Source organism: Pseudoliparis swirei, chromosome 4 (genome assembly GCF_029220125.1).
Source record: "Pseudoliparis swirei isolate HS2019 ecotype Mariana Trench chromosome 4, NWPU_hadal_v1, whole genome shotgun sequence".
Lineage (NCBI taxonomy): Eukaryota > Metazoa > Chordata > Actinopteri > Perciformes > Liparidae > Pseudoliparis > Pseudoliparis swirei.
The window spans coordinates 32415213-32443116 of NC_079391.1; the positions used below are offsets into that span (position 1 = coordinate 32415213).

At 42.8% G+C, this 27904-nt stretch overlaps 2 protein-coding genes and 3 non-coding genes across 6 annotated transcripts; 1 reads left to right on the top strand and 4 right to left on the bottom strand.

The window, feature by feature from the left end:
• Positions 1-4291: 4291 nt before the first annotated feature.
• On the bottom strand, positions 4292-6813 carry LOC130192847 (60S ribosomal protein L12). Of its 2 annotated transcripts, XM_056413022.1 has the most exons (6): positions 6674-6813; positions 5523-5596; positions 5074-5172; positions 4903-4984; positions 4718-4804; positions 4292-4443 (listed from the first exon to the last, which is right to left on the bottom strand). In XM_056413022.1, exons 1-6 carry the CDS (start codon positions 6708-6710, stop codon positions 4325-4327), a joined length of 498 nt encoding a protein of 165 aa, XP_056268997.1. In that variant the 5' UTR covers positions 6711-6813; the 3' UTR covers positions 4292-4324. The 2 variants fall into 2 exon arrangements, with proteins under 2 accessions (XP_056268997.1, XP_056268998.1); XM_056413023.1 differs by lacking the exons at positions 5523-5596; positions 6674-6813 and adding an exon at positions 6555-6654.
• LOC130193346 (small nucleolar RNA SNORA65) lies at positions 4553-4681 on the bottom strand. Its single transcript, XR_008831577.1, has one exon. It is a non-coding gene; the product is annotated as a small nucleolar RNA SNORA65 (small nucleolar RNA).
• LOC130193347 (small nucleolar RNA SNORA65) lies at positions 5347-5475 on the bottom strand. The gene has a single exon (XR_008831578.1). It is a non-coding gene; the product is annotated as a small nucleolar RNA SNORA65 (small nucleolar RNA).
• On the bottom strand, positions 5812-5940 carry LOC130193349 (small nucleolar RNA SNORA65). The gene has a single exon (XR_008831580.1). It is a non-coding gene; the product is annotated as a small nucleolar RNA SNORA65 (small nucleolar RNA).
• A 10278-nt stretch (positions 6814-17091) lies between the features above and the next one.
• Positions 17092-26469, top strand: kcng4b (potassium voltage-gated channel, subfamily G, member 4b). Its single transcript, XM_056413692.1, has 3 exons — positions 17092-17414; positions 20102-20946; positions 25645-26469. Exons 2-3 carry the CDS (start codon positions 20188-20190, stop codon positions 26467-26469), a joined length of 1584 nt encoding a protein of 527 aa, XP_056269667.1. The 5' UTR covers positions 17092-17414; positions 20102-20187.
• Positions 26470-27904: the final 1435 nt, after the last annotated feature.

Here is a 27904-nt window from a genome sequence, read left to right on the forward strand (position 1 = left end):
ATGTGTCTGTGTGTCTCTGTGTGTGTCTGTGTGTATGTGTGTGTCTCTGTATGTGTCTGTGTGTCTGTGTATGTGTCTGTGTGTCTCTGTGTGTGTGTGTGTCTGTGTCTCTGTATGTGTCTGTGTGTCTCTGTGTGTGTGTGTCTGTGTGTCTCTGTGTGTGTCTGTGTCTCTGTGTGTGTCTCTGTGTGTGTCTCTGTGTGTGTCTATGTGTGTCTCTGTGTGTGTGTGTCTGTGTCTCTGTGTGTGTCTCTGTGTGTGTCTCTGTGTGTGTGTCTCTGTGTGTGTCTGTGTGTGTGTCTCTGTGTGTCTGTGTGTCTCTGTGTGTGTGTCTCTGCGTGTGTCTGTGTGTGTGTCTCTGTGTGTGTCTGTGTGTATGTGTCTGTGTGTATGTGTCTGTGTGTGTCTCTGTATGTGTCTGTGTGTCTGTGTGTGTGTCTCTGTGTGTGTCTGTGTGTGTGTGTGTGTCTGTGTGTGTGTCTCTGTGTGTGTCTGTGTGTGTGTCTCTCTGTGTGTGTCTGTGTCTCTGTGTGTGTCTGTGTGTGTCTGTGTGTATGTGTCTGTGTGTGTGTCTCTGTGTGTGTCTGTGTGTGTGTCTCTGTGTGTGTCTGTGTGTGTGTCTCTGTGTGTGTCTGTGTGTATGTGTCTGTGTGTCTCTGTGTGTGTGTCTCTGCGTGTGTCTGTGTGTGTGTCTCTGTGTGTGTCTGTGTGTATGTGTCTGTGTGTATGTGTCTGTGTGTGTCTCTGTATGTGTCTGTGTGTCTGTGTGTGTGTCTCTGTGTGTGTCTGTGTGTCTGTGTGTGTGTCTCTGTGTGTCTGTGTGTGTCTGTGTGTCTCTGTGTGTGTGTCTGTGTGTGTGTCTCTGTGTGTGTGCATGTGTGTGTGTGTGTGTGTGTGTGTGTGTGTGGAGGGTTCGGTGCCAGCTGTTATTTCTGCATAAACAAACTGTGAGCCCTGAAGCAAGAACCCTGGAAGCCAATGTTGACAATCGTGCACTTACATTCAGACACACACACACACACACACACACACACACACACACACACACAGTCCGACAGCTCATTTGTTAAACTCGAGGGAGTGATTTGATTTCTCTCTCTCCCCACCTCTTCCTGCTACTTGACCTTTTCCTGGTGTTTTCCAATCAGCAGCTCTTCTCCTTTATCTCCGCTGCACAATTTCCTCTATAGATTTTCCGGGGGAATAAAAGATAAATACTGAACACGTAGCTTGCCTCTCTTAAATCTATTGTGTTTAAATTCCTCGCTCGTGTATTTCTCTGTATTAATGAATAAGTGCGTTGAAAGTCCATCGACAGCAGCTGGGTCAGACTCGTGATTCGGGTTTGAAGGAAGAGGATGGAGCAACTTTAATATTCTCTTCAGTTAGTGCACTAGCCGACGGTGGAAGAAGTAATCCGTGTTTTTCTGGAGTTAAACTTGAAGTGTACAAATAGTCCGTTACAAAAACTGCATTTCACCGTGTACACAATAAGCAGCCGACTATACTTTAAAGCACAACATCATGATGCCCAATGCTTTCAGGATCATTGGATTATAACTGTTGATGCATTCATGTGTTCATCACGTTAATGCAGCAGCTGGTCACGAGGGAGCCGATGCCATTACTTTACACATCGTGGTCGGTTTCACCGAGGATCAATAATAATAATAATAATATATGATCATTTTTGTACAGATGAGCGATAGAGCACGCTGACGGAAACAGAGCGGGCGTGGGGCGCTGCACGTCCATGAGGGGGGGGGGGGGGTACAACTGCCCCAAAACATCATTGGGACCCATGTCCTGTGATATTGTGGACGAGGCGCCTCCGAAGAGATGAAAGGATATTAAAAAGAGAATTCCTGCGCCAGACCGATAGAGAAGTGCAGCCTGTATTTCACCTGATGTCCAAAGACATGTGATCAACCTCTCAGGAGACCTTTATCCGTCATGATGCATCCTATTTATTTATTCATCATACTGTATGTAAACACGATTCAACCTTTCTTTAGAGAAACAAGAGTTCCTTTTGTGAGACAAATGCTGCGTTCACACCTTACCCGCTTCAGTTTACCCGCTTCAGTTTACCCGCTTCAGTTTTCTCGCTTCAGTTTACCCGCTTCAGTTTACCCGCTTCAGTTTAACCGCTTCAGTTTACCCACTTCAGTTTACCCGCTTCAGTTTACTCGCTTCAGTTTACCCGCTTGTTTACTCGCTTCAGTTTACTCGCTTCAGTTTACCCGCTTCAGTTTACTCGCTTCAGTTTACCCGCTTCAGTTTACCCGCTTCAGTTTACTCACTTTACTATTTGTGGCTTATTCGCTTCATTCGTGCCTTCGAAGGGGCGGGGCTTATCTCTGTGGCTTGTCTCCGTTAGCATGTCCTTCATCCCGCTTCAGTTTACCCACTTCAGTTTACTCACTTTACTATTTGTGGTTTACTCTCATTCGCGCCTTCGAGGGGGCGGGGCTTATCTCCGTTAGCATGTCTCCGTTAACATGTCTCCGTTAGCATGTCCTTCATCCACCATGAAGAATTAACCACTAGTTCTGCTTTATTGTGGACATCTAACACACGTGAATCATCTAACGCCCTCAAACCTTTTCTGGAAAGAGTTCTTCAGAGATTGTTGATAGCATTGATATAAAAAGGGAACGCCCCCCCCCCCCTCCCCCAAAAAAACCAGTGGTCTGAACCGTGGTGGAGTTTTAGATGAAACCCTTGGAATACAAAGGCTTCGCAGCAGAACCTCCTGGTGGGTTCTTGTACCTTTAAGAGTTGAAAGGTTCTGGATTAAACTCCAAAATGAGGTTCTACTGCGCCATCTGAGGCGTTCTACCACCGCTGTATCTGCAGGAGTTTCGGCGATGTGTTCGGCAGCACGCGTACCAATAGTTCCGTTAGCCGGTAGCAATTAGCAATTAGAGGAACACGCCGTACAAAATGTGCCCGGATGTGTTTTCCTCAGCGGCCCCTACCGGCCCCTGGTATGGAGGACTTCAAATGACTTAAGTATAAATAAATAAATAAATGCATGAATAAATAAAAGAATAAATAAATAAATGCTTAAATAAATGCATAAATAAATAAATACAGGAATAAATAAATAAATGCTTAAATAAATGTATAAATACAAGAATAAATATATGAATAAATAAATAAATACGGGAATGAATAAATATAAGTTATAACTCAACAGGAAATCATTAAATAAATGTATTTGTACATTTCTGTATTTCTTCATTTATTTATATCATTATTTTTGTGTCCACACGTATTTCTTCATTTATTTATGTGTGACATTTATGTGTCCTTGTATGCAAATGTATTTATTTAAACATTTATTTAAGCATTTATTTATTTATTCCTATATTTATTCATGCATTCATTTATTTATTTATATTTAAGTCATTTTAAGTCCTCCATACCCCGGGGGCCAGTTAGGAGTCGTAAAAGAGAGGAGACAGCGAGCAGCGGAAATCGGAAAAAGGTGTTTATGAGAAAATGTGAGTCACCGTAACCACGAGAGGTCGTCGAGCGTCAGACTGGAGACCCAATTTATTCATGAAGTTTGCAGCTGAAGAACGTCTCGATGGACCTCTGAGGACGATGCAGCGTCATCAGGGACGCAGTGGCGTTCAAGGTCCACTCGTGATCGAAGACTTGGCTGTCAACGGGTTTGAGGTCTTATTGGTGCAAAATCTAATGATTGAATGGAGCCCCTGGACCTGGTTCTCTTGTGTGCCGGTAATACTAAGTGTGTTTGTAGGTCCTTTGTTCCTGACCCATTTATACTTTTGTATCACTTGGCAAAAATTTAATAAACATTTTGTATAAAGCAACTGATTCATAAGCGTCAAGAACCTCCACCAGTTTATAACATCACTGCAGATGAGCACATTTTACTAGATAAAACATCTCAGAAATCCACCTCAACATCTTTGCACTCCGTAAAACACAACATGTAGCATCACAGCTGATGAAACATGCATCAAAGAGTCCTCCACATTTTCATAAACACATTCCATGTGGGCCTAATTGGAGATCTTACTATTGTTGCAACTAACATAAAACAGTGTTATCAAAAGATTTTTTTTTTGCAAGTTACTCCAAATTCCAACAAAATGAAGAAATCCAGTCAAAGTAGCATTTCATACTCAGGATATCAAACAACTTAAAGTTGCTCAGTTTGGTAAGTGGGACCTCAACTATAGATTCAAAACCCTTTTCTTCACCTTGCAATACCAGTTTATGTTGTGCAAACAGACCAAAAAAAGGAAACAAAGAGTTCAGTCTGTGAAAATTTTATTGGCATCTTTCTTTACTCTGACGGACACTCGATTTTCCCACTTTTGATGTCATCGATGACATCGTGGGGAGGACGGCCATCGATGGTGCAGCCGACGGACTGAGCGGTACCCAGAATCTCTTTGATGGTTCCTGAGCGAGAAGAAAACAGTTGAGACTACCAACGGCTCTTTGCTTTAAGCAAAATACACATGTGTATATCAAATAAATAAACAAACAGGTTTTAACTTGGCAAACGATAAATTGTTCCAATCTTTACGGCACAGAGTTGTCCATTGGTTTGGGGCAGACCTGTTTCCTAAAGTTGGGTTGACTCTGAGCCTCTACTGGATCATACTCAGTCACTCTGACAGACAGGTATAGTGACGTGAGGCTCAACGGCTTAACTACCGTACGGCGCCCTTACCGGAGAGCTCTCTGGCGATGGAGCGAGACCTCATCGTGCGAGCAACGGTCAAAATCTCGTCAAAGGTGACGCTTCCACTGTGCTTTACTGAAAGAAAGAAAAATGTGTTACAGTGGTTCAGAATACAGGTAATCTACTTTAACCTTTAGATGAAACACATTCCCACTGAAGGCCAGTGGACTTACTGTTCTTGACCTTCTTCCTGTCACGAGGCGGCTCCTTCAGAGCCTTGATGATCAGAGCGGACGCAGAGGGAACGACATCCACCTGAAGACGAGCAAAGCGTTACTGCCGCGCACAAGTCGCCGTTCACCGCCACACAATCAAAGCAGCCTCGTGGAGGTCGGTTGTCGTACCACTGCCTGTCTGTTCTGGATGGTCAGCCTCACGGTGATCCTCAGGCCCTTCCAGTCACCGGTTGCCTTGGCGATGTCGTCACCAACTTTCTTGGGAGACTGATGAGCGCAAACAAGAGGGGTTCATATGACTTTGTAGAGAATAAAACATTGCTTTTTAAGCTGAATTATTATAATGAAATGTTTTATTAAATATCTGCAGTTATAGCATGTATGTTACACTATGACAGTTTACAGTCAGCTAACAAACGCAAGAGAAGAAAGCTCCTTGGTGCTTGTTCCAATCGTTACGGCACAGAGTTGTCCATTAATTTCGGGCAGACCTGTTTCCTAAAGTTGGGTTGACTCTGAGCCTCTACTGGATCATACTCAGTCACTCTGACAGACAGGTATAGTGGCGTGAGGCTCGTGGGTTTCTCTTTTTAAGCAAGTTTGGACTTTTCACTGACCAAACCCAGAGGTCCGATCTTGGGGGCCAGTGCTGAGGTGGCTCCAACTTCTCCTCCTGTACATCTCATGTACACTGCAAGACAGAGAGACACGTGAGCACCAGCTGGTCAAGGACACAAACTCGTGATAAACCGGTTTAGTTTGACAGCTTCACATGGAGCACGGAAAGATATTGTAACAGTCTTTACTTTCCTGTAGACACCTGGATTATTCAAAGATCATGATACTGTAATTTATGATTCAGGGAGGATTGACCACCATCAGCACTACAAAATCATAATATAAATTAGTTGTTCCAATCTTTACGGCACAGAGTTGTGCATTAATTTCGGGCAGACCTGTTTCCTAAAGTTGGGTTGACTCTGAGCCTCTACTGGATCATACTCAGTCACTCTGACAGACAGGTATAGTGGCGTGAGGCTCATGGGTTGCTTATACAGTTTAGTGCAGCTTAACTGATCTAAAAAATGTCATATAAAATAATTTAAAAGAATTCACCCAAACCCTGGTAGAGCCTGACTTTACATGGCACCATTTGCACAAATGCACAGCTGGAACTTTACAACTGGCTGTTGGTAGCAAGTGTTTAATAGTCTCCATTGTACAATGATTTTAAATAGAAACTATGCAAATTCCCATATTTAAGTAACAGATCCTGAAAATATGTTGAATTGTTTTCACGGGCACTGTTACTATTAATGAATCATAATAGGACTCATTTAATCAATTTGTTTAAGATCTTAAATCTATCTAAATAAATTCAGAGGAAATAAGCAATAACTAAAAATAGGATTAAGTAGAAAACTATCTGAACTACTTGAATGCGTCATGGCGTCCCATTCAAGAGGCTAGTTAAACTAGCTAACATAGCTAGCATTCGTCCCCACGTGGGAAACCACATTGTTAATCAAACCAGCCACAAATACCCCAAAATGTCACCCAATTAAAACCGTTAAACATGTTTAATGTAAAGTGAAAACACATTTCCCCCGGGTCTCCGTCGCGTCTCGCTCTCCCCACGAATTCTTTACCGTTTTCTCCGGGCCGTTCACAGGCCGGCAGACACGAAGGTAGTCGGCACAGAACGACTCCATCTTGGCTCTGAACGAGCGTCTGCTTTACTACCCAGTTGTCACGGTCAAAAACATACCAATCTTAATCTCGTTGGGGTCGAATTTGGGAGGCATGTTGCCGCTGTGTAGAGCTCAGTTCAGCTTCGTTGGTGAGGGTGTCGGATGAACCCGGGATCGGGACGACCGAGTTACTGTTGCACCTTCACCGCTAACGGGAGAAAGAAAAGGAACGTTGCGAGGACCGCGGAGGGTTTTTATAGCCCAGTCAAAGTCTCGCGAGGTGTTGGGATTCCGGTCACATGACGTTCGGCCAATGGGCTCGCTCGAGATGAACTGCGCCTCGCGCGGAACTCAGACGAGAGCAGTACTGCGGTCAAATCGGACAGTTTTTATCCGCCGCCTTCAAATAACACACCGGAAGCCACAGAAACAGTACTTCCGGTTAGTTCCGCTCTGTAGGCTACTTGTAGTTTACAGACCCCAGCTTCTCAAACGTGAATATTTGCTGCATTTTCTGGTTAATAATTGTAATGTTTTAGTAATAAAGTTGAGGTTTGGCCTGTTGGTTTAGGCAGTGCCCTACTTTATGTCTCCAACAGGGTTCCACAAACAGACGCACTATTCACATTTATAAATGAATGTTTGAATAATAAAAGAGCTGCTTTCATGAGTAGCCTACACTTTTCAATAAATAATACCAAACAATAATGACAAATAATAATACCATTTATTGAGGCTTTCAGAGGGTCTTAATTGTCAATTAAGGGGTCTTGAACCCTCCAAAGCCTCCACCATATTTTTCAAGTCGGATTTCAGCTGAAAAATCTGTCTCTGTTGTGCAGTTGCATGTCAAACCAGTGTGTCCCTCTTGATTCTTGCAGGACTTTTCTTTTTCCTTTTTTCTTTTTTTTGACTCAGAGCCTTTCTACAGGAATAGAAACAGAACACAAGAGGGAGTAAGTGGTGAGAAGCAGAGATCATCACTGTTGTGCTGTTTAATATGCATCACGAAAATCTGTCAGAGGAAATTTACAGCTATGATGAAAAGAAACCTTCATCTGTATCTCCTGAAAAATGTCGTGGAAATGTCACATCTGAATGATCTGAAATGTTAATAGCATTTAAAGCTCTTTTTTATAATGTAAACGACCCTTTTATGTTGGAAATATATGGCATGTTTTATTTCTCTTTGACTCATTCAATTTTAATCAATCTGAACTTAATTCAGAAATCTTCATCTAATTATTTGGTTTCTGGCTTCAATGAGAACGACGACAACGATGGAGAGAAAGAAGCAGATCATAAGTTTGGATGAATAATAATGATTTATGGTGTGGTAGCTGACGATTTCTATTTCTAACAGTGATCATACATTATATCTGTGGCAGCCGTAATGGATCAATGACATTCCAATCACTCTGATCACTTTGATGCTCATTATTGAGTGTATTTTAATGTGTGGCCTCTTTGAAACCAACGAGTTCAGCTCGGTGACGTCATCATGAGACCAGAAGGAGTCCAGCTCATAAAGCTCTAAGTCCCATCGTCCTGTGTGTGTGAGCATGCACGCTTGTGTGTGTCTGTGTGTGTGTCTCTGTGTGTCTGTGTGTCTGTGTGTCTGTGTGTGTCTCTGTATGTGTATGTGTGTCTCTGTGTGTGTCTCTGTGTGTGTCTGTGTGTCTGTGTATGTGTGTGTCTCTGTATGTGTCTGTGTGTCTGTGTATGTGTCTGTGTGTCTCTGTGTGTGTGTGTGTCTGTGTCTCTGTATGTGTCTGTGTGTCTCTGTGTGTGTGTGTGTGTGTGTGTGTGTCTGTGTGTGTGTGTGTCTCTGTGTGTCTGTGTGTCTCTGTGTGTCTCTGTGTGTGTGTGTGTGTCTCTGTGTGTCTCTGTGTGTGTGTCTCTGTGTGTGTCTGTGTGTCTGTGTGTGTGTCTGTGTATGTGTGTGTCTCTGTGTGTGTCTGTGTGTCTCTGTGTGTGTCTCTGTGTGTGTGTCTCTGTGTGTGTCTGTGTGTGTCTCTGTGTGTGTGTCTGTGTGTCTGTGTGTGTCTCTGTATGTGTGTGTCTCTGTGTGTGTCTGTGTGTGTGTGTCTGTGTGTGTCTCTGTCTGTGTGTGTGTCTGTGTGTGTCTCTGTGTGTGTCTGTGTGTCTGTGTGTGTGTCTCTGTGTGTGTCTGTGTGTGTGTCTCTGTGTGTGTGTCTGTGTGTGTGTCTCTGTGTGTGTCTGTGTGTGTCTCTGTGTGTCTGTGTGTCTGTGTGTGTGTCTCTGTGTGTGTCTGTGTGTCTGTGTGTGTATCTCATGTGTCTGTGTGAGTGTGTGTCTGTGTGTGTGTCTGTGTGTGTGTCTGTGTGTGTCTCTGTGTGTGTGTGTCTGTGTGTGTGTCTCTGTGTGTGTCTGTGTGTGTGTCTCTGTGTGTGTCTGTGTGTGTGTCTGTGTGTCTGTGTGTGTCTCTGTGTGTGTGTCTGTGTGTGTCTGTGTGTGTCTGTGTGTGTGTCTGTGTGTGTCTCTGTGTGTCTGTGTGTCTCTGTGTGTGTGTCTGTGTGTCTGTGTGTGTGTCTCTGTGTGTGTCTGTGTGTGTGTGTGTCTGTGTGTGTGTCTCTGTGTGTGTCTGTGTGTGTGTCTCTCTGTGTGTGTCTGTGTGTGTGTCTCTGTGTGTGTCTGTGTGTGTCTGTGTGTGTCTGTGTCTGTGTGTCTCTCTGTGTGTGTGTCTGTGTGTGTGTGTCTCTGTGTGTGTGTGTGTGTGTGTGTGTGTGTGTGTGTGGAGGGTTCGGTGCCAGCTGTTATTTCTGCATAAACAAACTGTGAGCCCTGAAGCAAGAACCCTGGAAGCCAATGTTGACAATCGTGCACTTACATTCAGACACACACACACACACACACACACACACACACACACACACAGTCCGACAGCTCATTTGTTAAACTCGAGGGAGTGATTTGATTTCTCTCTCTCTCCCCACCTCTTCCTGCTACTTGACCTTTTCCTGGTGTTTTCCAATCAGCAGCTCTTCTCCTTTATCTCCGCTGCACAATTTCCTCTATAGATTTTCCGGGGGAATAAAAGATAAATACTGAACACGTAGCTTGCCTCTCTTAAATCTATTGTGTTTAAATTCCCGTCGCTCGTGTATTTCTCTGTATTAATGAATAAGTGCGTTGAAAGTCCATCGACAGCAGCTGGGTCAGACTCGTGATTCGGGTTTGAAGGAAGAGGATGGAGCAACTTTAATATTCTCTTCAGTTAGTGCACTAGCCGACGGTGGAAGAAGTAATCCGGTGTTTTTCTGGAGTTAAACTTGAAGTGTACAAATAGTCCGTTACAAAAACTGCATTTCACCGTGTACACAATAAGCAGCCGACTATACTTTAAAGCACAACATCATGATGCCCAATGCTTTCAGGATCATTGGATTATAACTGTTGATGCATTCATGTGTTCATCACGTTAATGCAGCAGCTGGCCACGAGGGAGCCGATGCCATTACTTTACACACCGCGTGGTCGGTTTCACCGAGGGATCAATAATAATAATAATAATAATATATGATCATTTTCTTGTACAGATGAGCGATAGAGAGCACGCTGACGGGAAACAGAGCGGGCGTGGGGCGCTGCACGTCCATGAGGGGGGGGGGGGGGTTACAACTGCCCCAAAACATCATTGGTACCCATGTCCTGTGATATTGTGGACGAGAGGCGCCTCCGAAGAGATGAAAGGATATTAAAAAGAGAATTCCTGCGCCAGACCGATAGAGAAGTGCAGCCTGTATTTCACCTGATGTCCAAAGACATGTGATCAACCTCTCAGGAGACCTTTATCCATCATGATGCATCCTATTTATTTATTCATCATACTGTATGTAAACACGATTCAACCTTTCTTTAGAGAAACAAGAGTTCCTTTTGTGAGACAAATGCTGCGTTCACACCTTACCCGCTTCAGTTTACCCGCTTCAGTTTTCTCGCTTCAGTTTACCCGCTTCAGTTTACCCGCTTCAGTTTTCTCGCTTCAGTTTACCCGCTTCAGTTTACCCGCTTCAGTTTAACCGCTTCAGTTTACCCGCTTCAGTTTACCCGCTTCAGTTTACTCGCTTCAGTTTACCCGCTTCAGTTTACTCGCTTCAGTTTACTCGCTTCAGTTTACCCGCTTCAGTTTACTCGCTTCAGTTTACCCGCTTCAGTTTATGCTTCAGTTTACCCGCTTCAGTTTACGCTTCAGTTTACCCGCTTCAGTTTACGCTTCAGTTTACCCGCTTCAGTTTACTCACTTCAGTTTACCCGCTTCAGTTTACCCGCTTCAGTTTACTCACTTTACTATTTGTGGCTTATTTGCTTCATTCGTGCCTTCGAAGGGGCGGGGCTTATCTCTGTGGCTTGTCTCCGTTAGCATGTCCTTCATCCCGCTTCAGTTTACCCACTTCAGTTTACTCACTTTACTATTTGTGGTTTATACGCTTCATTCGCGCCTTCGAGGGGGCGGGGCTTATCTCCGTTAGCATGTCTCCGTTAACATGTCTCCGTTAGCATGTCCTTCATCCACCATGAAGAATTAACCACTAGTTCTGCTTTATTGTGGACATCTAACACACGTGAATCATCTAACGCCCTCAAACCTTTTCTGGAAAGAGTTCTTCAGAGATTGTTGATAGCATTGATATAAAAAGGGAACGCTCCCCCAAAAAAACCAGTGGTCTGAACCGTGGTGGAGTTTTAGATGAAACCCTTGGAATACAAAGGCTTCGCAGCAGAACCTCCTGGTGGGTTCTTGTACCTTTAAGAGTTGAAAGGTTCTGGATTAAACTCCAAAATGAGGTTCTACTGCGCCATCTGAGGCGTTCTACCACCGCTGTATCTGCAGGAGTTTCGGCGATGTGTTCGGCAGCACGCGTACCAATAGTTCCGTTAGCCGGTAGCAATTAGCAATTAGAGGAACACGCCGTACAAAATGTGCCCGGATGTGTTTTCCTCAGCGGCCCCTACCGGCCCCTGGTATGGAGGACTTCAAATGACTTAAGTATAAATAAATAAATAAATGCATGAATAAATAAAAGAATAAATAAATAAATGCTTAAATAAATGTATAAATAAATAAATACAGGAATAAATAAATAAATGCTTAAATAAATGTATAAATACAAGAATAAATATATGAATAAATAAATAAATACGGGAATGAATAAATATAAGTTATAACTCAACAGGAAATCATTAAATAAATGTATTTGTACATTTATTCATTTATTTATATCATTATTTTTGTGTCCACACGTATTTCTTCATTTATTTATGTGTGACATTTATGTGTCCTTGTATGCAAATGTATTTATTTATTTAAACATTTATTTAAGCATTTATTTATTTATTCCTATATTTATTCATGCATTCATTTATTTATTTATATTTAAGTCATTTTAAGTCCTCCATACCCCGGGGGCCAGTTAGGAGTCGTAAAAGAGAGGAGACAGCGAGCAGCGACGGCGGAAATCGGAAAAAGGTGTTTATGAGAAAATGTGAGTCACCGTAACCACGAGAGGTCGTCGAGCGTCAGACTGGAGACCCAATTTATTCATGAAGTTTGCAGCTGAAGAACGAGAGATGAGCGCCGGACGGACCCCGGAGGCTGCTGAGTGAGGAAGAGTGAGATCCTTCATCCTCCTCGCCGCCTTGAATACACATAATATATGTATATAAGTACACACCGGCAGGGCGGAGAGGTGACTCGTATATTGTTGGTGCTTTAACTTTAAATTTATTATCCTATAAAACATTGGGTCCTTGACTCGGCTTGATTTATCTCTGGCGGCTCAGGGACATTTGAAATCCCTGCTCTTCCCCGAAGATGACCTTTATCCCATCATGCATCTCTCCTCCCCCCCCCCCCCCAAGACAGCGGCGTTGGTTCTTAACAGTAAATCCCGTCTAATGCTCATCTCACTTTCATGGACTGGATGTATAATAAGCACCTGGTGCACGACTTTGCACCGTGAATGTTTGATAATGGTAATAAAAGATCAATTAAAGCTGTACAATGCTGATAATATTATTTAATGTAACAAACTGTCTGATGTAAGACTTTAAAATGGTGCATCGATCACTCAGGATATTAACGTAGAGAAGTATTATTAGCATAATGTAAATATCTTCCAGTCAGACTCTTAATTATAAGATATTTAGATAACTCTTTATGGGTTTGTGAGATGATTCATGGAAGAGAAGAAGAAACTAAGTTTATACATCATGTTTCATTTTCATCGTTAAAAGTTAGATTTTTACAGCCTCGTCACACCAAATCGCGTCAAAATAACACGATCATCTCCGCGCTGGATGAGGCAGACAAACACGGGACTTTCACCCAGCAGGCCGTGGTTCGGGTTGACATCTTTTCTGTTTAAAAAGCAGAAGCATAGACTTCTATACAACCAGAGGAGCCCCCTGGTGGTCAGGAGAGAGAATGCAGATTTAACACATGAAGCGTAGACTTCTATACAACCAGAGGAGTCGCCCCCTGGTGGTCAGGAGAGAGAATGCAGCTTTAACACATGAAGCATAGACTTCTATACAACCAGAGGAGTCGCCCCCTGGTGGTCAGGAGAGAGAATGCAGCTTTAACACATGAAGCATAGACTTCTATACAACCAGGGGAGTCGCCCCCTGGTGGTCAGGGGAGAGAATGCAGCTTTAACACCTAACGAGCGTGGCCTCGTTGTTCGGCCGGATGCGTTTTGAGACGCAGTCCCTCCAGAATCTGTCGGGCTGTTCGTCGATACTGTAAAAGGACACTTGGCCGATATAATCTGATTCCTTTCTGAGGATTTCCTCCCCGCCTGTGCGCTCCACGGCACTTCCTGTTTGTCTTCTTTTCATCATTAGAAGCCGTGGAGAGAGGGGAGCGGCTCACACGACGCCTGCATTCTGAGTGCAGCTCACGCTGACGCGCCGTCACGAAGCTCGTTTTAAAGTTCGGAGCTTCAGTCTGTGGGTAATTAATCGAGTGTTTTTTTGCCGAGTCACCAGTTGCCCCGCTACACGGGCCCCCTGGGGGTTCTACGCAATTTGAGAGAGCAGAGCGATTCCCCTGGAGTCTGTTTTAATTTCCTATGTGGGGACCAGTGAACCGGGTCAGGAGGACGAGGCGGCAGCAGCTCGGGAACTCTGTGAGGAGAAAAGACGTTTCACACGCGGAGCACAACAAACAGAACAAGAGTTTTATCATGAGTCGACGACACCTTGAGGCCGTCTATCGCTGTGGAAAGTGAGGTCAAAGGTCAAGAGAGGTCAAGCTTACAAAGCTGCAGTTCTCTATTGTCTTCTCTGTATTACCACTAGTACACTAATAATAATGTTTACATGATTAATACTACACTATAGTCATGTTTACATGACTAATACTTCACTATAATAAAATTTATATGATTAATACTACACTAATAATCATTTTTACATGACTAATACTTCACTATAATAATATTTATATAATTAATACTACACTAATAATCATGTTTACATGACTAATACTTCACTATAATAAAATGTATATGATTAATACTACACTAATAATCATATTTACATGACTAATACTTCACTATAATAATATTTATATAATTAATACTACACTATAGTCATGTTTACATGACTAATACTTCACTATAATAACATTTATATGATTAATACTACACTAATAATCATGTTTATATGACTAATACTTCACTATAATAACGTTTACTTAACTAATAGTCATGTTTACATGATTAATATTACACTATAATAATGTTCACATGACTAATACTACACGATACTAACATTTAGATGACTAATACTACACTATATTCATGTTTATATGACTAATACTACACTATATTCATGTTTATATGACTAATACTACACTATATTCATGTTTATATGACTAATACTATACTATATTCATGTTTATATGACTAATACTACACTATAATCATGTTTATATGACTAATACTATACTATAGTCATGTTTATATGACTAATACTACACTATAATCATGTTTATATGACTAATACTACACTATACTCATGTTTATATGACTAATACTTCACTATAATAATATTTATATGATTAATACTACACTAATAATCATGTTTATATGACTAATACTTCACTATAATAACGTTTACTTAACTAATAGTCATGTTTACATGATTAATATTACACTATAATAATGTTCACATGACTAATACTACACGATACTAACATTTAGATGACTAATACTACACTATATTCATGTTTATATGACTAATACTACACTATATTCATGTTTATATGACTAATACTATACTATATTCATGTTTATATGACTAATACTACACTATAATCATGTTTATATAACTAATACTATACTATATTCATGTTTATATGACTAATACTACACTATAATCATGTTTATATGACTAATACTACACTATACTCATGTTTATATGACTAATACTTCACTATAATAATATTTATATAATTAATACTTAAAAAGAAAAGACTTCCCAGCATGCTCCTGCAGCCTCGTGGCGTCCCAGCATGCTCTCTGGTTCCCCTCCACCTCCCTCCTGCTCGTGGATTATCATGTAATCCTTGATATTCATCAACTCGGGAGGTCAGAGGTCGTTTTATTGCAACATTGCTCTCGTTTCGGTGTAGATTAACTGGATCGTACCGATTTGTGGGGTTAAGGAGGAGCACAGATATGTTTAAAAATGAAGGACTCGTTTAAAATCTTCCTCCTTTACCATCAAAACACAAGGCAAAGCTCAAATAAACTCCAGTCTGTGAACGCATCACCACTCAGATGAACGTTAAGTGAACACATCACCACTCAGATGAACGTTAAGTGAACGCATCACCACTCAGATGAAGTATGTTTGTCACTTGTTTAAATGCCTCAGTTTAAATACCCTTTAGTTTATAATACCGATAACACTTGCATAATTTCACTATTTTGATGAAGAACGTTTAAAAGCTCAAACGAGCTTTTGTGAGGCAGATTTTCTTCTCTTCAGAGAACTTGTGATAAATTATCTGAAGGGCTTTTAAAAATAAATCAATACCGTGTGTCTTAATCCTCTGAATCTGAAGATCTGAGTCTCGAGGCACTCAGAGTCCAGGCCCAATCAGTAACCACGGCAACACCACCGCGAATCGTCAAACAATACACACGACAGCCCCCCCTCCCCCCCAAACAAATGAAGAAGTAAACAGAAGAAGAAACGCACCAAACATTTATTCAACGGGTCGAAGAGCGACAACGTCATCGTTTATCAGACCTGCAGGAGAGGAGCGGCGATGCAAATCACGCATGACATAACACTGTGTGTGTGAGTGTGTGTGTGTGTGTGTGTGTGTGTGGGTGTGGGTGTGGGTGTGTGTGTGTTTGATCTTCTGTCCTCTTCTATTAATCCCCTCTACGTTTGGACGTCTGCCTGCACACACACACACACACACACACACACACACACACTCAAACAGAGTCCAGTTGCTGGCGAAGACTCGTCTGTGTTGACTCTTTATTTTTGGATTAAAGGTTTTTTGTGTCCCTTAAGTTTTGACTTTGACTCCTTTTACCATTTGTTCGTTTTTATTAAAAACATTTATTTAAATTAAAAATGACAAAGTAACTCACGACGTAAACAACTCGGACTCGAGTCAGACTTGACTTGACAAAATCTAAAATCTAAAACTTGAATCTTGACTTGTGACTTGATTTTATTAAGTAAAAAGTACTTATTGCATCATAGTATTATGATGTCTACCATTAGCTCAGTATAAAGTACTTCTTCCATCATATTCTGTGTGACTCACTATTGGAGTAGTATTAGATGGTGGTACTTCTACCATGAGCTCAGTATAAAGTACTTCTTCCAGCACATTCTGCAAAACGTTACCTCATTTACACACAGTGAGTAAAATATCTTACTTAAAAGTACTTCCTACCATATTCTAAGGGATTTACCCTTCTATTGGAATAGTATTACACGGTGGTACTTCTACCATGAGCTCAGTATAAAGTACTTTCATCATATTCTCATCAGTACTTTCTCCCCACGTTGTTGCATGAGCGTCGTTTTTTACAGTGTATAAGAAGGAGGCGGGGGAGGAAGAGGAGGAGGAGGGTCGGAGGGGTAGGGGGGAGGAGGAGGATGAGGGGAGGAGGGGGAGGAGGGTCGGGGAGGAGGGTCAGGAAGGGGAGGAGGAGGGTCTGGGAGGGGAGGGGAGGAGGGTCGGGGAGGAGGGTCAGGAAGGGGAGGAGGAGGGTCTGGGAGGGGAGGAGGAGGGTCTGGGAGGGGAGGAGGGTCAGGAAGGGGAGGAGGGGGGAGGAGGAGGGTCAGGAAGGGGAGGAGGAGGAGGAGGGTCAGGAAGGGGAGGAGGGGGAGGAGGGGGAGGAGGAGGAGGAGGGTCCTGTTGGCAGACACAGATGAGGACGCAGCGGCGGCGAAGGAGGCACCATGTTAGATAACCGCCTCTCCTCTCCGCCGGGGACCGAACGGAAGCGAAGCGACGAGTTGAGGACGACAATAAATAAATAATTTACATTTTTTATTTAATTTCAACTCCAGGAGCTCCGGAGGAGACGCGGCGCGCGCGGACCGGCGACGGCGCGCGGAAACTTCAGGAGTGGCTTCATAAACTGGAGACGCATCTCTCCCTCCGCCGGGCTGCAGACCGGCTTCAGGATTATATTTATTATTCTAATAGTATAAAACATTATGGATGAATCAGCGAGCAGCGTCGTTCGTGAGCGCAACAGATGAGGACGTGCACGTGACCCCCGAAGGGCTGAGGAGGCTCACCTGGTGATGAAGGTGAGTCCTCACATGAGGGGACTTGTCTTTATCTGGTGTAATGAAGTCAGACTTCTCCTCCTCCTCTCCTCCTCCTCTCCTCCTCCTCTCCTCTCCTCCTGCTCTCATGTGTAATGCTGTTCTTTATTTTGTGCTCACGTTGAACCAACAGGTGTCACTTTGGGGCTCTGCTTTCTCTCAATCGATCAAAAATAACCAATAACGATAATAATCAGTGTTCAAAACGAGCTGGAGCTCCACCAAGCAACATCCTTAAGAGTCAGAATAATGTATAATAATAATAATTAATTGCAGAACTGTCACAGAAGTGCATTTACTGATGACATCTTTTTTTTGGTGATTTTACAGATGGTTCCTCCTGTCATCTCGATATTATAATGATGTAAAAGCTGGAACAGATTTAGTCTTCTCTGCTTAAATATTGAGAATGTGTGCAGTGGATTTGGAGTACATTTGGAAACTAATCTGTATAATGTGACAAATGGATTATAATTTATCTTATTTATATTCATGCATTCAGTTGTACTTGAATAGATATTAGAAAATGTAGTTAAAAGCATAACGAGTAGATGTAGTCATGGCAGAATGACCTCTTTTAGTGTTTTATATTATTATTGTATTATTATCATATAGAGCAGTTTAATAGTGTAGCTTCGGTTAAAGTGAAGCTCATTTGAACTAAATCTACTCCTGGGTTCTTCTATTTTATTCAGTTTATTTTACAGGCTGATGTTTAGTGAGATGTGCTACGTCATCTGTAACCATGGCTGTCAAACACATGGAGGGAGTAACAAGTACAACATGTACTTCTGAAATGTAGAAGTACAATATACTTCCTAATTGATCTGAGTGCAGTACTTGACTTGAGTCAGAGTACCACCGACCTTCAGGATCTCACCACCACGCTTTTTTAAAGGATCCATGAAATACGGAAGAACTATGTTTTTTAAAAATGCCAAAGTTACATTTAAATTAAATATATATGTGATGATCCGCGTCGGTCATTCGGCGTGATATAAGATAAGATAAGATATTCCTTTATTAGTCCCACAGTGGGGACATTTCAGGATCACAGCGGGTGACCTTCAGAGCATTAATAGAAAATAAAAATAAAACACAATAACATTAACAATACTAAATACTAATACTAAAATACTAAATATACAGAGGAAAAATAAAGTGCTGAGTTCTCCAGTGATCTACTGCAGTTTGTTGTGGAATATATATATATATATCATATAATAAATATATATATCAATAAAGGAGGACCAACCGAATCACGGTGAACACCACATGGCAAAATGTTCTTCGGCTTCTGAATGTAAAATGTTAAATATTGCACTTTTTTATTAGAACTTAATTCCAATAGTTTCTTTAAAGAACACAAATCATAGAAGAATGCACAGCATATAGGTGTTAATGTGTATTAACACAGTGAACTCATTGGTGCTCAGTCTAACTGTTCATACGCTGGTTTAAATTTAGTTCATCTCCAAATCACAGCTGACATTTCCGTGGAATCAGATGTCGGTGAGAAGCGAAGTGTTTTTGTATAAATGCGTCTGCCCTTCGAGCTCCCAGTGTGTGTTTGCATGTTGGCAGATTTCTATTTCCATTAAACACCTTTCCACGGATGTCAGATTGAAGCAGAAGTTGTAATTACGGGAGCTTTCTGTTGGGTTTCTGCCGGCCGGCGGTCCTCAGACATCGTGACCTCTCCGGCTCGCTCGCACCCACGATGTCACACCAGAGCCGGCGAGAGCTCTTAAGGTCACTCGGCAGTCGACAAGGTCACGAGGACCGAGGCGTGAATTGGTGTGAAGTCCACTCAGAAGGGTGTCAGGACTCAAAGTGGGGGGCGTTCTTCTCTTAGTGAATTGTGATGATATTACAAAAGCACATTGGATGTATTGTCTTGTCTTGATTAGCCAATGAATCAATGAATATTAAGAGGTGGAAACTGTCTGGCGAACATAGATTCTTCAACATATGGACGTAGTCAAGCAGAGGTTTCTAGATTAACCTCATGGTCAAACTAGATTGTAGGAAGGGCTGAGACGCCATCCACCTGTCACTAAAAGAGGCCACGCCCCAATGCCTATTTTAACGGGGTTTCCGTGGGGATTGAGTTGCTTTTGGACACTGTCTCAAGTGGCCAGTTGAGGATCTGCAGTTTTAGGCACTCCCGTGGTGGCTTCATATTTCAGCAGCTGCTTTAAGGCGAGTCAGAGCTGCTGCCAATCAGCCTCAGTGGCCAGCGACAGTACTGCAACCAAATAAAATATCGTGCAGCCAAAAAAGGATTTACCCTAAACACACCCTATATACGAAATAAAACTGCAAACAAGTGTAAATTATGATTATTTACATTATGCATTTAAATGAAAAAAATATGTGCAGTTGCTCTGATAACAAATAATTATGCTTTGTCCTGAATTAGCTTGGGCACTTTTTGGATCAAATATAAATTGAAGAATCAGGATCATTTGCGAGTTAGACATCGGTGTCATCTGCATAGTGATGAAAGTCAATGAATGTTGATCCATACGAGTACCATCCTGAAAAGTATAAGGGACCCAGGACAAAGCCCTGTGGTACTCCGTTTGAAATGAGGTGTTAAACTGAGGCAATTACAAGGTAGCATTAATAGAAAAAGACTGAGCTTTTATTTGAATTTGTCGTTCCAGCTTCTCTGAGGATCCTCCTTCTAACTTCCCGTCAGCTGTACGTACAAACACCTTTTCCCACCGCGGTCACACACACTGAAGCCAGCATGCCCATCATCAGCAACGCCAACCACGACTTCAGCACCTACTCAATCAGCAGCGACGACAGCAGCCTCGACCGATTCTTCACCGAGATCCCGGAGACCGAGACCATCAAGGGCGTCTACTTCCAGCGCGCCCAGCTGCTTCGCGACCGCAAGGCCTCCTACGTCGTCGACCACACCCTGCAGGTTCTCATCAATGTCGGGGGCAACCGCTACACCTTCCCCTGGAGCACCCTGGAGCAGTTCCCCCAGAGTCGCCTGGGACGTCTACGTTTCTGCACCACCCCGGAGGAGATCGCGCGACTCTGCGACGACTACGACGAGACGTGCCGGGAGTACTTTTTCGACCGAAACCCGACCGCCTTCAGGGTAATCCTCAACTTCTTGGCGGCGGGGAAACTGCGCCTGCTCCGGGAACTGTGCGCCGTGTCGCTGCACGACGAGCTCGACTACTGGGGCGTCGACCCGCGCCACATGGAGCGCTGCTGCCGCCGCCGCATGAACACCCGCGTGGAGGAGGTGGTGGAGCGAGAGCGCAAGGAACAGAAGTGGCGGCAGAAGAGGGTGATGCTGAAGAAAACCACCATGGAGACCAAAAAGGGCTACCACAAACTGACCTGGATGCTCCGGGAGGTGGTGGAGAACCCTCAGTCGGGTTTGGCCGCGAAGATGTTCGCCTGCCTCTCGGTGGTCATGGTCATGGTCACCGTCGTCAGCTTGTGCATCAGCACCATGCCAGACCTCAGAGACGAAGAGATCAGGGTGCGTATGAAGCCGTTGTTCACACATACATCATTCTTTCTGCCGGTGTATCGTAAAAGCGTGCGTCACAATTGGACGCCCGCTAGAGCCGAAAGAATTTCAAGCCAACAACTTCTCTCGTTCCGGTAGATTTATTCTCTGAACACAAGCAAAGTACGATTGCATCACACCGTAAGTCTCTCCGACGACACGGGTTGATAGGAAAAGAACTTTCACAAGCAAAGTTCGGCCCTCTAATACACAGATTTCGTCATATCACGTCACCCTGACCTCGGATTGGCGCTAGACTGTCTAGGAGAGTTCCTTCTCCTCCCCCCTTCTTACTGTCATGATCCGGAGTTTCTGTGTCTTGTTTTGTGTCTTATTTTGAAGGCCCTGTCTCTCGTGTCTTCTGTTTCCCTGTGGCTGTCTGCCCTGTTCCTGATTGCTTCCTCCTGTGTGATTGCTAGCCCCGCCCTCATTGTGTCCACCTGTGTCTCGTTCCCCGGTGTCCAATCACCTGCAGCTTCCTGTGTATTTAAACTCTGTGTGTCTCATTCCCAGTGTGGGTTCGTACTGTTTCGTTCATGTCTGACCAGGTTTGAGTAAAGGATTCAATCTTTCTGTCGGGGTGTCGTAGTCAAAGAGAGATAGGACCCAAATGCCCACAACTTTTCCACAGAAAGATTTAATCCTTTACTCAAAACGGGTTTAAATACACAGGGAAGTTGCAACTGATTGGACACCGGGGAACGAGACACAGGTGGACACAATGAGGGCGGAGCTAGCAATCACACAGGAGGAAGCAATCAGGAACAGGGCAGACAGCCACAGGGACAAAAGATGCAGGGAAACAGAGGACTTGAGAGACCGTAACTCCGGATCATGACACTGACAGGACTGTGACGTCCCCCTCCCTCATGGAACAATACCCATAACATGTGTGAGTGTTGTGTTGTGTGGAGCTAAACTTGAGAAGCAGACGTAATAATCTTATTCCAGCAGCTATACGTGTTGCTACTCTGAACATGAGAAACCTCACGAACACACAAGAACCTTCAATATTTAAGATTTATATTAACAATAGAGACACAACACAAGTAGTGTAACCGATCCCCGTATATCACAGGTGTCAAACACAATATATATATATATATAAAATAAATATATATATGTACAAATGTTTAAATTATATATATATTTATGTATATATGAATAAATATATATATATGGTGATGAGTTCTGGAGGGCCTCTTTCAGCTCCTTTTTTTTCTTCACTCCATCAGCTGCATTTTCAGCCAAAAAGCTGACAAACGACAAGCTGGTGATGACAGTCGAGCCGTTTGCAGCTTTAGGTGTTACCGGGAATTAAAAAGCTCCAAATGAATGTTCAGAGCTACGAAATTAATCATTCGACTGCCCATGAGAACAATGCATTGACCTTAATGACAATGCATATCTTTAGTTTCTTCAGTTAATAATCACAGGCAAGAATTAAACGACATTTGTTTCTGTACGAAATGCAATTATCAAGATTAACAAATAATACATTTTTGGTTGATACAAATAGATGAATAAGTCACTGCAGTGAGAAGACGGGTGAGATCTCTAAAGTAAAGGCGAGAAAAGCTAAAGTCTGGCAAATGCGAAAACATTTTCCTTAAAAAAAACTGTGGATTCATGCAAAAAATAATTTCTCTCAATCAACACGAGCATCTCCCGAGAGGAAGAGACGCAAACGCCGGACGGAGCGCACGCGACACCCCGCAAATAGAGCGAGGCGAAAGGCCAAGCTAACGGAGCTCACGCCAAAAAACCCGGCTGAACGTTCGGCTCCTACTTTCCCCCGGCAGCGAGCGGCGCCACGCCGGGCCGCCGGGGTCAGGTGACCTTCTGGGGCGAGGACGTTGACTAACAGCGAGCCGCGACTCCGGCGTAGCGTGAATGTGAAGAGCGGGGGAGGGGAGGCGAATTTAAATGCGTTGAGTCATTGTTCTGCTGCTGCTCCGGATCAATAGAAGCAGACGCGCTGTGGAATTGATCGTTTTAAATGACTGTCAGCGTAAAAAGAGTCGGGGGGGATTACGCGGATTGATTTCTCCCCGATGTCAATCGCACTAATCAACCAGAAAATCCAAAAGCATGAACGCGTGTTCGGTCCAGATGTTTTCTCTGCAGTTGTTTCTCTACATTGAGATCGATGAGGAGTTTAACTGGAGTTGTGTGTCTGAAAGGGGAAAAGAAGACAATCTCTCTTCTTGATTTGGGTGAAGCGGTGTGGATGTTGGCTCGGGGTCTGGCACACGTCGACGGTGGATTGTTGGCCAGCTGGTTTTACAGCAGGATGGAATAATAATGCTGGTGAACAATGAGAAGGAGCTGCATGTTGGCTCAAGACATTGTGGTAATTTATGAATCAAGGACTCCTTGACTTCAGCCAGCTATGAAAACTAAAACTCATTTATTCAGCCGATGAAAATGAAAAACCTACCAAAACATTCTGGAAGATGCATCTGACTCCATAAAGCTTCATAATGCTGCTGTCGGCTCATGTTGGCTCCTCAGGACTGAGGAGTAATGTAAAGACACCGTATAGGTCGGGAGAGACCTGTCAATCACCCTGTAGCCCCGCCCCTAAAGCAGGACCTGGTCTAAATGATGACATCATGCTGTATAGAAGAAGACTTGAAACTAGAGACTGAGACATAAACTCATGTTTACAATGTTTACTGAGGGAATACATCAAGAGAGAAGAAGAGTCACTATATAGACTTCTATACAACCAGAGGAGTCGCCCCCTGGTGGTCAGGAGAGAGAATGCAGCTTTAACACACAAAGCATTGACTTCTATACAACCAGAGGAGTCGCCCCCTGGTGGTCAGGAGAGAGAATGCAGCTTTAACACATGAAGCATAGACTTCTATACAACCAGAGGAGTCAATGAGTCACAAAGACTGCATCAACATATTTAATTGAACAACCCCTCTGTGTCGGTCCTCTTATTGCTCATGGAGAATGGAGAGGAGGGATGGGAGGGTTCGGCCGCTGTGACCACAGGACTAGAAGTATTGATTGAAACACTCAATGAAACCCGCCCCTCATGTCGTTGTCAGTAAACAGAAGACGGCGTGGCCGAGCGCTGCAGCTGGAGGTCAGAGGGCAGCTGCAGTCATTGTTACACACACTTATCTCTTGTTTTCTGCCATCATTCAAGTCGGCAGTGGACATTGGTTTTTCTTCTCGGCTGACCTTCCACGATACAACGATGAAAATGAAACATTGCAGTAGCTTGAGTAGAAAAAGTAAAATCAATATAAGTGCTGTGTAGTTAAAAAATAAGCTTTTTACTTTGAGGAGAAGGTGAAATGAACGTGGGCACCGTTTACACAACGATACTCCGAGGAGGGAACAGTGTTTTCAGTCAAGGTTGTTTTTTTATTTAAGTTTTTTCTCATTTAAATTCGAGGCATTCAAAGCCGGAGCGTGTTTGTCCAAGGTTCATCGACTTGTCCGTGAAAATCAACCGAGGTCGAAGTGAAACTGCAATGACATTTTATTTTGAAAGTCCAATGATGGGACGCATTTGAATGGTAAAAAGACGACGCAACACAATATAAAGTTTCCAATTTAGTTTGATTCAATAATAATGTGCGAGGAAGACTTAAAAGGGACGCATATTTTTACTCTTACTTAAGTCCTATTTATCAAGTTGGATCATTTTGGAATTAGTTGCCATAGTTACATGGAGGAACTGTCCCTTTAACTCCACGACCTTCAATTCATCTTTATAATCTTTTAAATTATCTTGTTTTTATATTTTATTCTCATCCTTGTATTCAATTTAAAAAAATGGGGGGCATTTATGCAATGTGCATTTACATACATATACTGTATGTATATATGTGTATATCTGATTGGGTCTATTGTCTATCATCCACTATTCAGTGGTCGATGGAAATTTGACTAGAAAAAAACAGGAAAGTGTTCCATTAGATATTCTAGTCCTAAATTTCCCACAATGCACTCTGCCAACAGATAATTATGCCGGCTTTTTAACTCTAAATGTGAGGCCTCAGGTCCAGGGTCAAGGTCTTGCTGCTAGCATTAGGCATTTAAATTTATATATAAATATATATGTTATCCCGCTAGCGTTAGCAATTTAAATGTATATACATATATATATATATATATATATAAAGTTTTCACATTGCCGATTGTTGAGCTCTGCAATGTCGCTACAGATGAATAAATAAAGTTATTCTTATTAGCGTTTACAAAAAGTCCAAACACACACAAAGAGAGTATTTTATAGTATTCTATTGACATCTGAGATTATTTTTTTGTTATTACATTTAGACTTTAATTGAAAAAACTATTAATTTAATTTTGTTTAACATTTCCAAGCAGATTAAAGGAGGACTTTGTAAAACCATGAGTTTATGAATAAAAATATTAAAAAGGGAGCAATTCAAAGAACCACGACCAGTAACCTGATCCTGTGTGTGTGTGTGTGTGAAATTAATAAATAAAGTTCCTCTTATTAGCGTGCACAAAAAGTCCAAACACACACAGAGATTAGCATCCTATTGAAATCCGAGATCATTTTTTTATCATCACATTTCCGCTTCAGTAACCTGATCCTGTGTGTGTGTGTGTGTGAGATGGCGGCGTGACCTTTGCGCTGCGTCGTGGTCACAGTGCGTCTCCGTGTGCCTGCAGGGCGAGTGCTCCCCGAAGTGCCAGAGCATGTTCGTGGTGGAGTCCGTCTGCGTGGCGTGGTTCACGCTGGAGTTCCTGCTGCGCTTCGTCAACGCCCAGAGCAAGCTGGCCTTCGCCCGCGGCCCGCTCAACATCATCGACGCCATCGCCATCCTGCCGTACTACGTGGCGCTGGTGGTGGACGTCAGGGACGCGCCGCGGGACGCCGCCGCCGCCGCGGGCGCCGGCCGAGGCTACCTGGACAAACTGAGCCTGATCCTGCGGCTGCTGCGGGCCCTGCGCATCCTGTACGTGATGCGGCTGGCCCGCCACTCCCTGGGCCTGCAGACGCTGGGCATGACCATGCATCGCAGCATGCGCGAGTTCGGCCTGCTGCTGCTGTTCGTGTGCGTGGCCGTGACCCTCTTCTCGCCGCTGGTGCACCTGGCGGAGAGCGAGCTGGCGCCGTTCGCCGCCACGCACCCGCAGCACAGCTTCAGCAGCATCCCGGCCTCCTACTGGTGGGCCATCATCTCCATGACCACGGTGGGGTACGGCGACATGGTGCCGCGCAGCATCCCCGGCCAGATGGTGGCGCTGACGAGCATCCTGAGCGGCATCCTCATCATGGCGTTCCCCGCCACGTCCATCTTCCACACCTTCTCGCGCTCGTACCAGGAGCTGAAGCAGGAGTACGAGCAGCTGTGGAAGGAGGAGCGGGGCGAGGAGATGGCGGCCGAGTCGGAGGAGAGCCGGTCCAAACTCCACCCGCCGCCCGACGGGGTCAAGGACGGTGACGGCGGGCCGGAGAGCCGCGAGGACGCCGTTCCGCCCACGGCTTTCTGAGGAGCTCCTCCAGTCGGGATGTGTTCTGGTGAGGACCGTTAAGTTATGTTAATGCAGTCACACTTCAAAGTGATTGTGTTTTCACGTCCTGGATTCATGCTCTTAATACTGCTTTCCTACCTATATAATATAATATTATATCACGCTCTCTGTTATATCGGCAAATACATGACATACCAACCTTTACTTCAAAGTAATACGGATAATCTAAGTTATTCTCTCTGTGTAGGAACATATACGTTATACAATCTTATGGAACTGTGTGCACATTTTTACAATAAAGGTAGAGATACATTTATATATATGTATTAAATATGATTTGATATTTAACAGTGTAGGCGGGAGACACTCGTGCTGTATTGATACTTAAAGCTTTTTTCATATAGCGATGTGTTTATGTTATTTTATTTTAAAAAGGAAACAAGAGGAGGTTATTCCCGCGAGCATTAGCCATATATAATAGCCATATAAATATAAATATATATTTAGATCCTCCTCATATGGACATCGATAAACCTTGCACTGCTTCACTTTATACTTTAGATACACTGTATACACTTTCGTTTTTGTATTTATCTTTTACATTTTCATTTCTTTTATTATTTAAATTCATAAATGTCACTGCTATTGCATTTTATTGTTTTATTTATGTATTCATCTTTGCTGCTGCTTCACTTAATGATTGAAGTAATATCCTATCCATATACAGTATATAGATATATATATATATATATGTTTTCCTGCTAGCATTAGCCATTGAAATATATATATATATAAATATACGTGTATATATATATATATATGTATATATATATGTTTTACCATTAGCCATTTAAATATATATATATATATAAATATATGTATATATATATATAAATGTTTTCCTGCTAGCATTATCTATTTAAATATATATATATATATATATATGTGTGTATAAATATATGTATATATATATATGTTTTCCCACTAGCATTAGCCATTAAAATATTTAAAGGTGTTTTCACATAGCATTAGCTGGCAGTCATTAGCAATTGGGTTGTTGGACCGATTGTTGAGCAATGTCACTCCAGATTTCTTTTTTTTTAAACATGTCGATGTTGTTTTCAGATTAAATGAGGAATTTGTAAAACCATGATGAGTATGTGAATAAATATATTAAAAAACTATGAAACAGAAACGAATACAAGCACAAACAAAAAAAGTAACTTCATCCATTACTTCACTGTTTGCTTATCGTTTTTATTTCAATTACACGAGTAATGAATGTGTTGCTCTGACTGATGTAAGTGGCGGTGACAACGTCTTCACAGCATTATGTTTCTGGAAGGTAAGAAAGTCATTAGAACACCGTCGCTGAGTATTTAATAGTATTAATGTGTAGATTCATGTCATAATGTTGTTGCTCTTGTCTCGCTGTTTGTCCAACTAGGCACTT

Bases quoted from the DNA above. Each gene is read 5' to 3' on its own strand.
- kcng4b (XM_056413692.1), top strand. From the start codon at position 20,188: ATGCCCATCATCAGCAACGCCAACCACGACTTCAGCACCTACTCAATC. The intron at 20,947-25,644 runs GTGCGTATGAAG...GTGTGCCTGCAG, and splicing joins TCAGAGACGAAGAGATCAGG to GGCGAGTGCTCCCCGAAGTG.
- LOC130192847 (XM_056413022.1), bottom strand. From the start codon at position 6,710: ATGCCTCCCAAATTCGACCCCAACGAGATTAAGATTG. The intron at 4,985-5,073 runs GTACGACAACCG...GCTCGTCTTCAG, and splicing joins TCCAGAACAGACAGGCAGTG to GTGGATGTCGTTCCCTCTGC. The intron at 4,805-4,902 runs GTAAGTCCACTG...TCTTTCTTTCAG, and splicing joins CAGGAAGAAGGTCAAGAACA to TAAAGCACAGTGGAAGCGTC.